At 35.7% G+C, this 15752-nt stretch overlaps 1 protein-coding gene across 2 annotated transcripts in view; it reads right to left on the reverse strand.

The window, feature by feature from the left end:
• The window catches only part of BRWD1 (bromodomain and WD repeat domain containing 1), a 59013-nt gene that overhangs the window by 23704 nt on the left and 19557 nt on the right, over positions 1-15752 (reverse strand). For both annotated transcript variants that reach the window (XM_074602223.1, XM_074602232.1), the window contains 12 exons: positions 14569-14794; positions 13956-14141; positions 13035-13218; positions 12103-12193; positions 11082-11222; positions 8946-9031; positions 7840-8035; positions 6784-6900; positions 6557-6664; positions 6066-6190; positions 5878-5960; positions 5314-5425 (listed from right to left, as the gene is read on the reverse strand). In XM_074602223.1, the coding sequence (XP_074458324.1) occupies positions 5314-5425; positions 5878-5960; positions 6066-6190; positions 6557-6664; positions 6784-6900; positions 7840-8035; positions 8946-9031; positions 11082-11222; positions 12103-12193; positions 13035-13218; positions 13956-14141; positions 14569-14794 (1655 nt within the window). The remainder of the gene's footprint in view (positions 1-5313; positions 5426-5877; positions 5961-6065; positions 6191-6556; positions 6665-6783; positions 6901-7839; positions 8036-8945; positions 9032-11081; positions 11223-12102; positions 12194-13034; positions 13219-13955; positions 14142-14568; positions 14795-15752) is intronic.

Raw genomic sequence — 15752 nt, forward strand, 5'->3', positions numbered from 1 at the left:
AAATCACAGCTATTTTTAGATATTAATAAAATATACCAAATAAACATGCATATAAACAAAAGCATTAGCTAGCAATCAGCTGTCACAGTGCAAAAAGGAAGCATTCTTCATAACGAATTTCAAATTTAAATTGTGCTCGTGACTTTGGCTATATGCAACTTACCTGACATAAAAATCAATTTTACAAAGCCTGTATCAAGAAGTTGCAAAAGAAAAGCAAGCCATACACTTGGAAAAATGAGATAACATCATCAAGAGGAAGACAGAAGAAAAAAAACACAGAGGAGAGGATTTTTTTTTTTTTTTTTTTGCTAACCACAACAGTAGTTGTGCAAGTCCGTGGAACACTTCAGAGGAAGGAAGAACAGTAAGTAAGGTATTTGGTATATTAACATTTCATTTTATAAGGCATACTGGATGAAGACAAAGAAAAGAGTAAGTATAAAAATGAAGAAACTACAGTTAAGTAAGGACCAAGAGGAAGCAAAGGCAAACATAGTTAATAATGATAGCGTATCTGTATATTTACTCTGATACTTAACTATTAGGTATGAATACCATTTTGAGATCTCTCCAAATCCTACCACATTTGGGCAGATTTTTACATGTTTTTAACAACACAAAAAATACCAATGAATTTTGGTATTTCAAAGATAAGAAACACCCTACTAGTCCATCTAGATCATTAATTTGTGTCTTTAAAACTATTATTGGGAGATGCTATTTACAGAGACAGTACGATCCTGGTACAAGTCCATTCTACTCATACTTACAGCATTCATGATCATTTTATTCCTCTAGGCATGTTTGTGAATACACCCCAAACTATTCCCTTTAGTATCTGTTTATTTCTATCTAATACCTTTTTGAACCTGCTAATACTGTTTTGACAGCCTCCTGTGTAAACGTATTTCCAAAGTTCAGTACACACAGTGTTAAAAAAAAAAAACAACAAATCTAAAATCTTTTAAACAAATTCCCTACAGATTTCAACATGCACCTCTAGTTCTGTTACTACTGATTTTGGTGAATAATAATTTTCTATTCACCTTGCTTATCACCTTTATGATTTTGTGAACTATGAACACACCCCTTTCACCTTTAGATGCTGAGACACAAAATGGATGAAGACATCAGCATACCACAGTGCTAGAAAGCAGTGAGCAATACTGTTTTTGTCCTTGATATCCTTTCTGATGGTGGCCAACACCTTGTTGGTTTGTGTAGCTGCCACTGCACACATAGCTGATGTTTTTGAGAACTGTCAATAACTACCTTAACATTTCTGTCTGCAGCTGAATCTACTGGTGAGCTCAATGTCATATAAGCCACTGTCCCTCAGGTGTCCTACCTAACATACATCTGCGCTGAAAATTATCTGGCACTTTTCTACTCAGTTAGTTTTACGACGTCCTTCTGGAAGTCCTCACCTTTAGGGTGACATTTGACTACTACCTGAAATGACTTGTGATATTTACAGACCTTGGATATTTCACTGTGTATGCCCTCCAACAGGCTTGGAAGGACACTGAGTAAAGCTGGTACCAGCACAAATTCCTGGAGAAGTCCACTACTCTAGCCTGAAATATGATAGTTAGGAATCACTCTTTTGCACCCTATCCTTTAACCAGTTTTCAACACATAGAAAGTATTTGCTCCAATCCTATGTCATCGTGGCTTCTTTAACATCTCTTGAAGAGAAACCCTGTCAAGGACTTCTTAAAAAAAATAAAAATCTAAATATATGCTGTCCACTTTATTCATACACTTATTAACAAAGTCACAGAACTTCAAAAGGGGTAAAGAGGCAGAACTTCCCTGTATAGATGCAGCGCTGGCTCTTTCCTACAGGTGGGTATATCCTTATGCTCAATAGTAGTATTCTTTATTATAGGCACATACCAGAACCTGAAGTCAAATGTATCTGTCTACAGTTCACCAATTGCCCTCAAGAGCCTTTTCTGTTGGCAGGAGTTACAACAGCAATCTGCTAGTCCTCTACTACAGGATCCAACTGTACGACAGTTTGCAACTTTGCCAGGAGTTTCATATCAGAGTTCTTCAAATGCCTGGGTGAATGCCATCTACTTCTTATGAGTTAATAAACTTAGATATTTGGTCTAATACCTCCTGTGTATATTTCAAACAAACTGAAAACTGAGGTGATCATCCTCATAATATAACTAAAACTCTGTGCAGGCAAGAGCACCTCTCCATTAGGCTCTGACGGTTTGTCTGTTCAGTTGTCCTCCCCAGTTAATGTACAGTAATTCAGAAGTTGTTGGTATTCATAAATGTATATACTACTTCATAATATTGCATGAAAGTCTTTATCAATACAGTTTAGTACAGTTTAAGACCCATTTAGTTCCACTTAAGCTCCATTTATCCAGGTAATGCAACTTAGTAATATATAAAGCTGCTTCTACATAAATAGCTATTTTTGTCTGGCCAATAAAATAACAAAACATTCAATTTATACACCTTCTACTTATTTATTAGCTATACAACAGTGTGGTGATAATTTGAGAGGATTCTTAAGTGTGTGACAACCTGCTTACTGATATGACTTTCAGTTAAGTTATGTAGCAATTACGCCTCTTCATCTCATTCAAATGTGTTTCCCACATTCTCCATTATTGACTGTTTGGGAAGCCAACTTTCAAAGGTTGTTTCTGGTATAAAATAGAAAGCACTTCTATTCCAATGAAGCTCTTTGTCTCAGAAGTAGCAAAGAACAACCGCAGATACTCACTCAGCTGGATGAGCAAAATTCTACCCTCTAAAAAAGCACCATAACCCAAATCCTGACTGAAGCAGACAGACAGCATACTGCATTTTTTCCAAGACGGTCACAACCATTTGTGTTTAGGTTGTTTTTTCCCATTTAAACAGATGTAAAATGCAGTGTATTTAAAAATCTTTTTGCATCCAGTGGCAGGGGTTTGGAACTAGATGGTCTTTAAGGCCCCTTCTAACACCAACCATTCTATGATAAATCTTTAAAGAGCTCTCTTTTGAAAGGGCTTTTAAAGAGCACTGCAGTCCTTACCTATTCAATTATTAAGCTAACTTCAGAGCAGCTCTAAACTCTCCTCTGTTAAAAGCTGGTGCATTAAAATACTGAAATATCCTTCAGTGTTCATAGAAGAAAGGAGTCTAGGAAACTGGCTATAAGCTCTTTTTCATAATTGAAAACCTGTTTTTGAACTGGCCAAGAAAACGACCAAAACCCCATCTAAACTTACTCTTAAGGAACAACTGTGCTAACACACCAAAACATATGAAAGGTAACATATATTCCCCATGGTAGCATATCAAAGGGTTTGAGCTATCTAAAAAGATAAAATTTAGTACTGTGAAATAAGATTTAGTTGTATTTTCATACTGGTACCTGGACTCGGTGGATTTTTTTTTCCTCTGTATAGCATTTTACAAAACAAGGGAAAAAATATTAGCCAGTAACTGGAATATTTTAACCCTTTCATCACCTGCAGGTGATATCCTCCAAGTAGACTATCCCTCAGGCCTGGGAGACGAGTTAAGATGTCAGTAAGCATCCAGCACCATTTTAGTTTGTGAAGATCCTCTCTTTAAGAAAGAGAAGAGTCCGAAGAAGAACAACATGAGGGCAAGAAATCAATCTACAGATAGTCTGGATTTCAGTTTTTCATCTACATGTGTTTTCTCATTGTGGGCGATTAAGGAACTGTCAGAAAGAAAAAACAGGTATTCACATACTGACAGATGTGAGAGATGTGGAACGGTCTTAGCTTTATCACTGTCAGAAACATGAAGTCGTCCAGATGATCTGTTGTAGAGAATTAATGTTGATGCCTCTTATTTATGGCACATCAACAGTGTCAATTTGCTAACCGTAGCTGTAGAAGCTAAAGTGAAAATTCACTTGCCAAAAGCATACAGGCAAGAACTTCAATATGGAAGTTACTTACGCCTTCCCACTAAGGAAAAGCAACAGGATAGATGACAGGTAAAGTAATTGAGACAAGGAACCAACATATGTAACACAAAACACAATCTTGGCAGTCTCACAAACTGTCTATTAGCTACAAGTACTTCCTTTGTTTGGGATGAGCGAATATCAAATATACTGTAGAAGATATGGGAGGAATCTCTGGTCATGGCAGAAATAACAATATTATGTATTTGCTGATTACTCTCCTTACAGTCCTCCCTTGCTGGGGTAATCCAAAGCAAGATCCCAGAAGCATTACAGACAACTTGGACAGGGCAGGACAAGGACAATATTCTGACTGTGAACACTGATGTCCAGAGTTATCTTTGTTCATCCTTTTTCTCCTTTGTGTGAAGGATCTCTTTGTTGACATGAAAGAAGGTGCACAGGACCACCACTAAATCAAACCGCCACAGGGGGATATTAGGGAGTCATTTTTCAGAACATGCCTTGGCAAACAAGGTATGGGTCCAACTATCTTGTTACCAGTTTGATTTGGATGTTCCTGGCCTTTCCTGTTTCAGGTTTTTTCTACTCTAATACCCTTGATTTGCTCAATTTGCCATATTTTGAACAATGCACTTCATACTATATGCCTTCATCTAGGCAGTATTATCTCCTGACAAGAAGGCCGGTCAAAGGGATTTGTCTGTTACAGGTAACACAAGGTTACATTATCTGCCAGTTATCTAGCTAAATATAACCCAAAGAGTAAATCAAAAGGTGAAATTGCAAGTGGGATCTACACAATAGGGAATATGGCAGAATACCACTAGGCAGTGAAGAGACTCAAGTTCTGCATTCACATTCACGTGTCAAGCCTGAAGAGAGAGCAATGTTTGGAAACATCCTCTAGAGTAGTCTCAAGTGATCGCATAGGATCATCTTACATGTATACTTGCTCCTGTGGACTATAATGTGAAAGACAGAAGCGTGAATTTCAAGCATAAGGATCATGATGTCAGCAACAACAGAAGAGATTCAGCATGCCCCATCCAAAACCAATTATCAATGAAGAACAGTAATTAATGTACACTGGAAATCGCATTGCTTGCTTCATGGAAGAGATTCAGCAGTTAGCCATTACAGAAAGTGATTCACAAATGTGAAAGAGGTCAGTAACTTCTTTCACCATATTATTATTCACTAAAAAGTTGCCACAAGTTATTACTTACACACATTGTGCGAGACAAGCAACTTGAAACCATTAAGAATTGATAATACAACCAGTAAAATAATTTGAACATTTTATACATTCTCATATCAAATGAGCCAGCTACGTAAGAGGCAACCCTCACTACCAACATTAGAAGTTTTAAAAATCTTTTTATACTTACTTAACACTGTAACACTGAAAGTGACTATCCGGATATTGAGGCTGATACGGTTCTTGACCCAACACTGTTCCAAACCACCAAGCATCATCAATAATTGATCGGAACCTATCAGCTAGAGCAAAAAAAGTCCACTCAGATATTCTACTAAGAAAAATTATTTAACTATGCTTCTTCTACATGCAATTAAAAAGTCTTTTGATCAATGTATTTCAGTTTAAAGTTCTAAACCCACTGATACTCAATAAAAGATGATACAACTTATTATGCCAAAAAACTACGAGTGCTGAAATCTAAAGAAGTTTGCTACTTAGCTATAAAATAAGAAAAGGGAGCACTAGAGCCTCAATATACGTTTTGAAGACTTATCTTAGATCTATGGTAATCCCTCCAAAATGCTTAGTAGAGCAGTTAGTAGACTCAAATTTCTAATGGGCAAAGGGACCTTACGTACCAGAGAGCCCTCTGAAGTTACAAGCATATAGCATCTAGCATATTCAGCAATTAGCCAAGGAAAAACTTCTGATTTCCAAATCGTTTAGTCAAATACTTAGAAAACACACTTACAAGCTTGCCAGTTCCTTTGCCGTGCTTCATCATAGAACTGACGTAATATAAGGAAGTCAATAACATCTGGCATATCATGGTATCTAGATAAAAAAAATAATCCTTTTCATGTATGCACCTTAGGGCTTTAGGAAGAAGCTTAAAAAGAAATGTACTTCTACTTCTCAGAAAAATAAAGATGAACATACCTGATGGAAAATGATTTGTCTGTATGTTTTCCGGTGGCATGATCTATGAAGGCAAGCTTCAGGCAACACAATGTGGGAGGACCAACTTCATATCTAATTCCAACAATTTTCACCAATTCCTGATCCTACAGGTAAGAACAAACAGTTTCAGCAATATTACGTTCTGGACTATGCACAGAGCTATTAATTTAACATTAGTTAACCTATCATATGAATTGTGCCCACACCCAAAAACCCAAAAACATTGAAACTGCATTTGAGATTTCAATGGAAGATAGTCTGTCAGACTTGGCAATTTTAATACAGCTATTTACATTCGGGCTTCCCACAGGTAACTCTGAAGATACTCTGGTAATTGAAGACACTTTCCCCTATTATTTCCATAGGGAAACATTATAGGAAACAGCATAACCTCACAAATCGATGTTTTGCCAACTCTTCATTCACAGACTATTAGTAATGAACTCACAGTATCTTCAATGCAGACCTACCCTAAGGACTACTTTTCTCCATGGCTCCTTATGTGGATTCAGTTCATAAATGTTATTTCTTCTAACTGCTTCAATGTAAGCTTCGTGTCCTTGTCGGAAATATATTACCTAAAAAAAATAACAAACCCAAACAAAAGAAAACCAAACAGTAAATGTTACCCTATATTTAGTACCTAGAAAAATGTTATTTAACACGAGCATTTAAAGATTTTAATCAATATTCCTACCTCATCGCCCATCTGAGGAACAAAAGGGGATCTTCGAAGAGCTGTGTCTGTTATCCAAACAGGAGGATGCCAATCATATGACAATTCCAAGTTTACTGGTTGTGTTGGAGCATTAGCCTTCATATTTAATAGAGAGCAAAATTAGACATAATGGACATACTGCTGACATGACATCAAAACAAGTCACTCCATTTTAATTTGGCAGACAGAAACTTAACTTGTAAAAGACTAACGTACATTTCCAAAATGCATTAGCTAAGTTCCTCCAAGAAATTGTAACTATTTCTAGTACTAAGCATTCCTTTCCTATATGAAGATTTGAATGAGCAAGATTACTAATATGCAGGTCTTAAGAAAAGTAAAGTTTTATAATTTAGATGTCAGTCTCAGTGCCCACTTAAAAATCTATAAAGCTGCAAGAAACTATTTGAAGATGAAGAATTATGAGATATTGCACAGTAAATATCCATATTAAAACAGTTCCAAAAATATCATTTTGAGAATACTTGGAAGAAGGTGAAAGGGAGACATACCAAAATTACCCCAAGCATTAAAAAATAAAAAAAATGTTTGCCTCTATGTTAGAAAAGAGCAAATATTGTAATTTAAAAAAGGATAATTCTTGTAACTTATACAAAATTAAAAATTCAACCCAAGTATAAATGGCCACCATAAATACAGTGACTATATCCCCCAAGTTTTTAAAACGAGATGTTACTTAAAACTAGACCATTTAACAGGGTTTTAGTCTAACATTCTGTACAGCTATTTAATAATCGCATTTCTCCTTTTGATACCAGCAACCCTGAGAATGCTTTTTATTTGAAAAGTGAAAGTGACTTCACTTGGAAGGCAGATTCTTCCGTACAAATCAGCAGATACCTTGCATTTGGAATGGTCTCAAATTAATTAAGGATGCACTGGATACACTGTACGTAGTCATACCAATATCTTGCCCAATGGCAATAACAATTACTTTCAACAGTTTCCAGTGAAGAGGTCTAAAAACCTAAGAGAAATTTATTAAAGAGCGAGGAGAAGAAATTAACTGTATACCTCCTCTTGCTTTTTTGGTTTGGGCTTTTTTCTTCTTTTTCTTCTTCTTCTCTTTGGAGGAGATGATTTCTCTGCTGATACTTCATCTTCTGAAGTACTGCAATATCTGATAGCTTTCCGTCGAGAAGTCCGTACGGGAGGTTGTAGGTTAATCCCTGCATCAGCGATCCAGTCAGAATATCTACTTGAAGAATCACTGTCCATAGTGGATGAGGTCAGGGAAAATACAAACATAGAACGAAGCTGTCAATATTTCAGAATGCTAAATTCTCTTAGATAAATATCAGCAAATGTAGATTGCTGTTGAAAGCACTTATCAAAAGAACTAAAATTGCTTTGACCTGTTGTAACAATTACTTCACTTGATGTTCAACATAATTTTTTGGCAACACAATAATTCAAAGCATGTGTTTTAAAAGTTAGTATTCATCAAGTTTGGTGAATTCTACAATCAGTAATTTTATTCAAGAGAGTTGTGCAATGAAATTCTGGACTAGTTAAGAGCCTTCCCTAAAGAAGACACTAGCCAAATACTACTTAAATTCTTTGAAGACAGTTATACAAATCTCACAGGTACACATTTGCTTTTTTCCTCTCAGTATTTTTTAGTTCTACTACCACAGAGTTCTAGAAAGAATATCTAAAAAAGCCATAGTAAAGTGATTAAAATCTGTAACTTCAATTCTAAATAAAATTGTAACCTTATAAAAATTAATATTTTTGTCAACCAAGCATTTTTCCAAGATCAACTGACTGTTGCTGCGTTATTAAAAAAACCAATACAACACAACAAAAAAACCCAAAACCAAACAAAACCCCCTACCCCTTGAAGACGCAACAGAACAAAGCATACTACAAAAAACATTCCAGGCTATCTTCCTTCTGCTTGCCTACTAGCAAAAGATGCAGAAGGATTTGAAACTACTTTAAAAGACAGAAATGCTTTGGTGAAATGGAATGCTAAATAACAGTGCAACGTGTCAGTACAGTATCCTAACAAAGCATTATTACATACAAAGCACAACAGAACTTCTACACTTTTAACTTGCCAAAATTCAAGCAAAACTCCTTACGCTAAAAGCTGGTATTTGTTTGTTCACTTTTACCTAGAACTATTACTGTTGCTTTTCTTGTCACTTCTCCATTCTTCCTCTTCATCAGATGAGCCAGAACCCTCACTTTCTTCGGCTTCCTGAATTTAAAAATACGGAGAGTCAATCCAAAACTTTCTCACAGCACATTTCAAACAAAAACCACATTCTCCATTCATGTCTGCATATTATCAAGTTCGGAAGAAATATGGTAGAAAAAGTTGTTAAAATGGAAATTACAATAGTTCTTTTTTGTAGCTGATTTCAACTTACCCTATTAACCTCAGGAGTGCACTATTAATCACTAACTTCTGTATATTCACTCACATTTTATTAGCTACATGTGGATCCACCTGCCGTAGCCACTCTTGACAAAGCAATGCTTCCATCCCCCCTACCACAGGACAGTTCTATTTTTTTCTACTCTAAAGATAAGTTCACATTGTTTACCAGAACAAAGTGGCAAGCGATTTTAAGTCCTTCAAATTCCAGACTCACGATGCTCTAATTAGGTCATGTAAAGTACACAATAAAATCTAACTCCCTAAAACGTAAAGGAAGAATTTGAAGACTGGAAAAGTAACAAAACAAGGAAAACTACCACATCTCCCATCTGCACACAACATGGCTATCTTCTGTTACAGATTTTTTTTTTTGTCAGTTATGCAACTTAGAATCAGGGAATTTTTCTGATTTTAGTATCAACTGATTGACCAAGTAAGTACTAATTGGGTGTATTCATGCATATATTTAAACGCAAAACTAAATAGTCAAGATACATCAAAATATATTACAACTTAAGTAATTTCCTGACTGTTGCTTAACAATTTATTTGCCTTAATTTCATGTCTTAAATGTGTTTTACATAACTGAAATGACTAAGTATAATGCATTGCTTGTGCCTCAATCTATATGTTGTCAAGCAAAAAAAAAAGTAACAAAGTAAGATTTCACTTGCAACTTCAAGTTCAATACTATTAGGATTAGTCCAACTGATTATTTCTTTGTTATTTTCAGAATGACAAGTCCTCCCCCTAAGAACTGTTCATACAGTGTACAGGATGGACAATACTCACTAAGTCAGTTCTCTTCTTTTATCCTACCATTTGTAGGATTGAAACAAACAAAAGATTACATCAAAGCTTGGCTTCTTATAGTATTATTAATTTTAGTTTTATTAGATCTAACATCACTTCTTCAAAAATGTTTATGTAGTATTTACAGGACAGTGCACATAACCCTCCTATTTGCACTTCACGTGCTTTGAATTTGTCAGGTGCCAGAAGTCTCCTGTCAACTCCCCTTCCACCCTACTCCCAAAACAAGGAAAACCTGAACTTTTCATTACATTTACATGATTTATTGTTTTTAAACACATAGGAATTTTTTGTTAAGATGCTAGGAGAAGTGTGTCCATTTTTTTCAAAGTGTATAATTCTTCATCTTACTTACAAAATTATCACCTGAACATCCCCCATTTTGTTCACCATTTTTCCTTAACAAAGTAACTAGTCCAACAAGTCCAACCTCCTCTACTCCTTCCACTTCTTCCCCCTTTCCCAGTTTGAGACTACTACTTTGTGTGCAAGGCAAGACAACTGTAGTCCAAGCAGTCCTACCACTGATTTACAGCATCTGATAATACAACAGTCAAAAGCTCCTGCTACCCCCAGCAAAGTCCTGTTTCACCCCAAGCCAGGACTTGGCCAGGAGAAACAGACTGTGTGGAAGAATCACATTACCAGGCCGTAACAACGCTTTATCAAGAACCTTTGACATTTCCAGTTTTAGGTGTTTGCACAAATTTGGAATGTTTTCTCAGAGAAACAGCAAAACACATCTAAAATCCAAACTTCACATTAAGCCATCGCATGATCGTACATCATTTTCTTGCCTTGGACTGCGCATTTGGTTTAGAAGTATCTCAGCAAAAATAGTTCAGCCATTTATAAAATGACAGGAAAGACTGCCATTATTAAATTAACTAGGTTTGAGAAGTGCTAACAATACTGACACTTACAGAAATACCTTCCCTAGTAAAAGAGGGGTTTTTTTTGCTTGCTTGCTTTAGGAGAGAAGAGGCACATTTACTTGAAACTTCACTTATTGAGGAACTCAAGTTCATAATACAGAACATGGAAGAGAAGTTACCTGCTCTATCAAGCCAAAGCAGTTATCTCTTTCCTCATCAGAAGTCTCCAGTTGTTCAATGTTATGCCGTGTTCGGTAATTGCGATATTTCCGTCTGTGCAGTCTACGCTTAGATTGTATTAATGAAGACTCAGAGTCACTCTAATTTATATGGGAAATGAAAAAAAGAAGTTACATAAAAATATGTGGCAAACTTTTATGGGGGTGGAAGGGTGGCTAAAAGCACTCCTGACAGTAAAAACTGGAACAGACTCATCACATCACAGCCTGATGACATCAAAACTCCTTTTCACAAGAAATGATTTTCCTGTAAGCCAACAGTTTTAAATTTGCTGATCCAAATATAAGATTTAATAGTTGTTCTTAGAAATTGCTCTACTGTAAATGACTGGTCCATTCACATTGCCTGATAAATATATTTACAGAATGAAGACATTAACTGCCTCCTGAGAGGACCAGAAATCCTCAACTCCGTACAGTTAAGGGGATCGTGCAGTAGAATTCTTGCATCAAATTGTTTTCTACTGCAAGACACAGTGAATCAGGCCTCTATCTTATAAAAACAGTATAGATAATGAAAAAAAATCATTCAAAATGAGGCAAGTCTGAAAAAGTTGCCCCATACACAAAACATTGCTGTCTAAAGTAAAATGACAAAGAAAGAGCCATATAGCCTATAATTCTTCAAATATAGGACCTTGAACATTCTCATTTGCACCTCAGTGCTTTAGCACGGACCTGTAACTTTGAAACTTCAACTGCAGTAAAACCAGTATGGCCTGTAATCAAGCCTGCCTTTAAAAATTACTACCAAATACCTTCGATGGAAGGAGGCAAGACTGAAAGAAAAACGAATTCTCGGTATTCGTAGAAATAAATCAAACCTTGCCCTGCAATAAGTGGAAGCTGAATCAGCAGAAACCTTTGAAGACCATCCCTTCAGAAATGTCTGCTTCCATTTTTTTCAACTATGACTTATCCCTGGTTACGGCATGCCCCTTTTCTTGAAGCTGCTGCATACCTTTTCCAACGACTCGAATGACTTTTTCTTCTCTGTTGCATAAAGATGTCTCTCTTCCTCCCCTTTCGCAATTCGATATTCTTCCTGCTTCCTACAAGAAAGTAACGGAAAATCTAATTCTACATCTGTTTTGACAATGCTGAAAAGTTGTATGATCCATTCTCTTTGGAGGATCTATCTAAAAAACCCTAACACCTAATTCCTTTACATTATTAATTTCAGACGTTATTATTACTCAAACATCTGTAACGTATGTCCTCTCATTTCCAGGTAAAGAAGATTGATATTAAGAAAGTCTTCCTTCCAAATATCAGAATATAAATAAACTTCCTCAGTCCCATTTTTAATCCACATTTTTCTCTTTACAATCATTTACCTCCCAACAACTTTTTTGGGAAAGCTTTCTAAAAATTTCAGAGATGTGGCAGCACATATGGCTGTACCATACTAAAAAGAAATACTTAGCTATCAATATTAATTCTTCTTTTCACAGATGCATACTGATAGTGCTTTTGAAGGCAACTGTTTTAGTATTTCAAGTGCCCAGTTCTGATTCTGGTCATAGCATATCACCCCCCAAAAGTCTCACAAAAGCACAATCTCTCTGAACTCTTTAATGTAAATAAATTTAACCTATATCCCTTTATTTTGGAAACCAAAAGAATCTAGGTAATCCAGCTGTCCTTTAAGTTGACTTTAAATACTGAAATATGGGAGAATCGTCCTCTATGAAACTAGAGCAGCCTCCACTTATTTTTGTTCAATGGACTTTACAATTTAAAGTTTTTAAGCACAGCTGACCATCAGACTGAACTATTTCGATTTGTACCATGTATCAATTTTAGCTTAGGTCCAATACCATTAGATTTAGAAAAAACAACACGTTGTGTTTTCTCTAGTTGTATCTGCAGCCCCGTAAGCTGTCTACGGACCTGAGTAAGCTTGGTGGTATTTCTGGTACAACAACTCTTCGTCTCCAAGCCTGCAGGTCTCGCTCAGTAGCCATCTGACTCCGTGGAGCATTCTGATGCATCTGACGCACACCTTCAACTTGCCCACTACGTCGCAGACCAATATTGGGAGGAGACTGGATGTCGAAACTTGGTCTTCTAAAAGCTAAAATATACAAACAAAAACATTTTTTCCAGACTACACAGAATTGTAATCTTGTTTCTTCTTACTACAAGATAAAAAATTAATACTTTATACATTTTTATCTCTACGTTTCTAAGTATATGACTTGATGACTAGTTATCACCTTCAGGAAATTATCTGTCTTGTAGAAAATATAGTGAGATTACACATATACTTTTAAAATGGTTATTTCTATTACAATTTTAATACAGTTAAAGGAAGTATAATGTGACAGAGGTGGTGTTCTGAAACATTTCAGGCAGCTCTAAGGCTAGTGAGGTTCTACAAAGCACTTTTTGTGGAACTGAGCTTATGTCATTGAAACTACAAGGACACAATTCAGAAGAGTGTCTGGTTTAAATCTGTAAAGAAGGGAGAGGAGAACCCAGTTTGAATAATGGTAAAATACTAATTTTGCAAACTTTAGAGGAGAATAAATGTGGCTCCTGTAAGTGTTGAGTACTCTACAAATATTACTAAATATGCAGCACTCTACAAGAAATATAATTAATGCCCTTTAAAAGGAAAAGCAAAAGGCTTTGTTTTGTAACTTAATTACAGAAGTGGCAGTGTTAATGAATAAGAAGATCTTAACCAGATATCACTATGTTAAGGGAATCTCAGCCCCCCCAAACAACATTAAAGTTTGAAATATTTCATACAGTGTAATAAAAATGGAGACAAAACAATTACCTAAGAATTTATCAGAAAGTACTAACCTCTTCTAGGTGTTCCTTCCCCATTTTGGGGGCCACTTGAAGCAGATTCTTGATCGGCTCCTGTTCTTTGATCTTGTTGTAGTTGCAATTGTCTAATCATGTCATCAAGAATGCTGGGCTCCAAGCCTTGTTCATCCTGATCAACTGTCTGTTGGCCTATAACTTGTTCAACCACTTCTCCATCACCTTGCAAGTGTAATACAAACAAAACAAATGGATTCAGTTAACTGACTACAGCAAATTAATCTCATTATTCACATCAGTGAGACATGTGCTACAACTAAACACAATGAAAACCATTCTTAAAATTATTCCAATTGCTTATTCCAAATGAGACATTTACAGAGTCTACAATTCAAACAGTTTGTGCATGTCAGTGCCTGCAGGAAAGATAAGAATTAAGATGTCCATTTGAACAACCGATTATTTTTTTTTTCTTGTTTAAAATCATATTCACTGTGGGACCTTACATAAACATAAACACACGATAGTTAGCATGCCATAAAACGATGGCATTTTTAAATCACCTATGTCATATCTACTCTGTTCTCATTCAGAATTACTACAGTAACTCTAATTTCTGGATGTAGATCTTTAACGATACCGTTCTTACTTGTTGCTACATATCCAAGTTGAGGAATCAAGTGTTCATCTGCACAATTCTCTCTTCCTGGCACCAATCTTTGATATTTTGTTGGATGAGGGTTTCCATCCACATCTACTAAGAAGGGAGGGGGCATGAGATGAGGAGCCTGTTGAGTCTGCTCATCTAGGACGTAATTGTTAGAGTCTCGAATAAGGGGCCGATAGTCAGTGTGGAAGAACATCTGATCAGGAATCTAGAAAGATATGAAGTTTTTATGTTAGCAATTTGAAGAAAAGAATATGCTAAAGAACAGAGAAGAACAAGTGATGCTAAAATATCTAAAAAATCCTTAAGGGTAAAAGAAAGGGCAAGTTGCCAATAAAAATAAATAAAAATAAAATAAAAAAAAGTTATGCATAGCTACAATTAACCTGCATGGGTGTCACAGCGCTTTGATTTTTGATAGTGCTTTTGCAGGCAACAAAATATTTTTAGAAAACAGTAAGCTGAGGTAACTTAAAGCAGAAGCACTGCTTTACATTTAAAAATATTTTACACGTCATTCTATTTTTTTCCCCACACACAATTAAGAAACATTTCCTTGGTTTCCATGCAAGGAAATAATTGTCTTAAGTTCAACATAAGCTCTCAAAGTTATTTCTTAATCAAGCAATATCCAGCAGAAATTTCTCTGCAACTAAACCAGCCTGTTAAATCCATGCAGCTGAAGGAAAACGGTTACACAAGTATTAGATCACAGTCAGAATTTTGCTCCCAGCAACGGTGAGCAAGATGAAGAGACTAAGTTTCAATTTCAGCTAAGAATGTAGAGCAAGAAAAAAACAGTTCTTTAAAATTACCAACATGGAATTACCATTGCAACTTTAAAAAAATTGAGGGGGGAAGTAAGAAAAGCATAGGCCAGAACTGCACTTTTGAGAGCTATTTTGAAAAAGACAGAAACACATGTACTTATCAAAACAAAAAGGGAACAAGGCTGATAAATGTTCTGCTTTTTTGAATCTATCCCATGCACATTTTTCTAACATTTCAAAATACAGTTTTTGGATAAATATTTACTTTTGCTTATTTTAATAAGCTTGTATAAGGAAAGGCCTAAAGAACTGTAAGCTCTAATAACTGAAATGAATCAGCAAGTTATTCTTAACATACAAACAGTCTATTTTTTTGTTTATTAGGCAGTAGTGCAA

The sequence above is a fragment of the Larus michahellis genome, chromosome 1 (genome assembly GCF_964199755.1).
Source record: "Larus michahellis chromosome 1, bLarMic1.1, whole genome shotgun sequence".
Lineage (NCBI taxonomy): Eukaryota > Metazoa > Chordata > Aves > Charadriiformes > Laridae > Larus > Larus michahellis.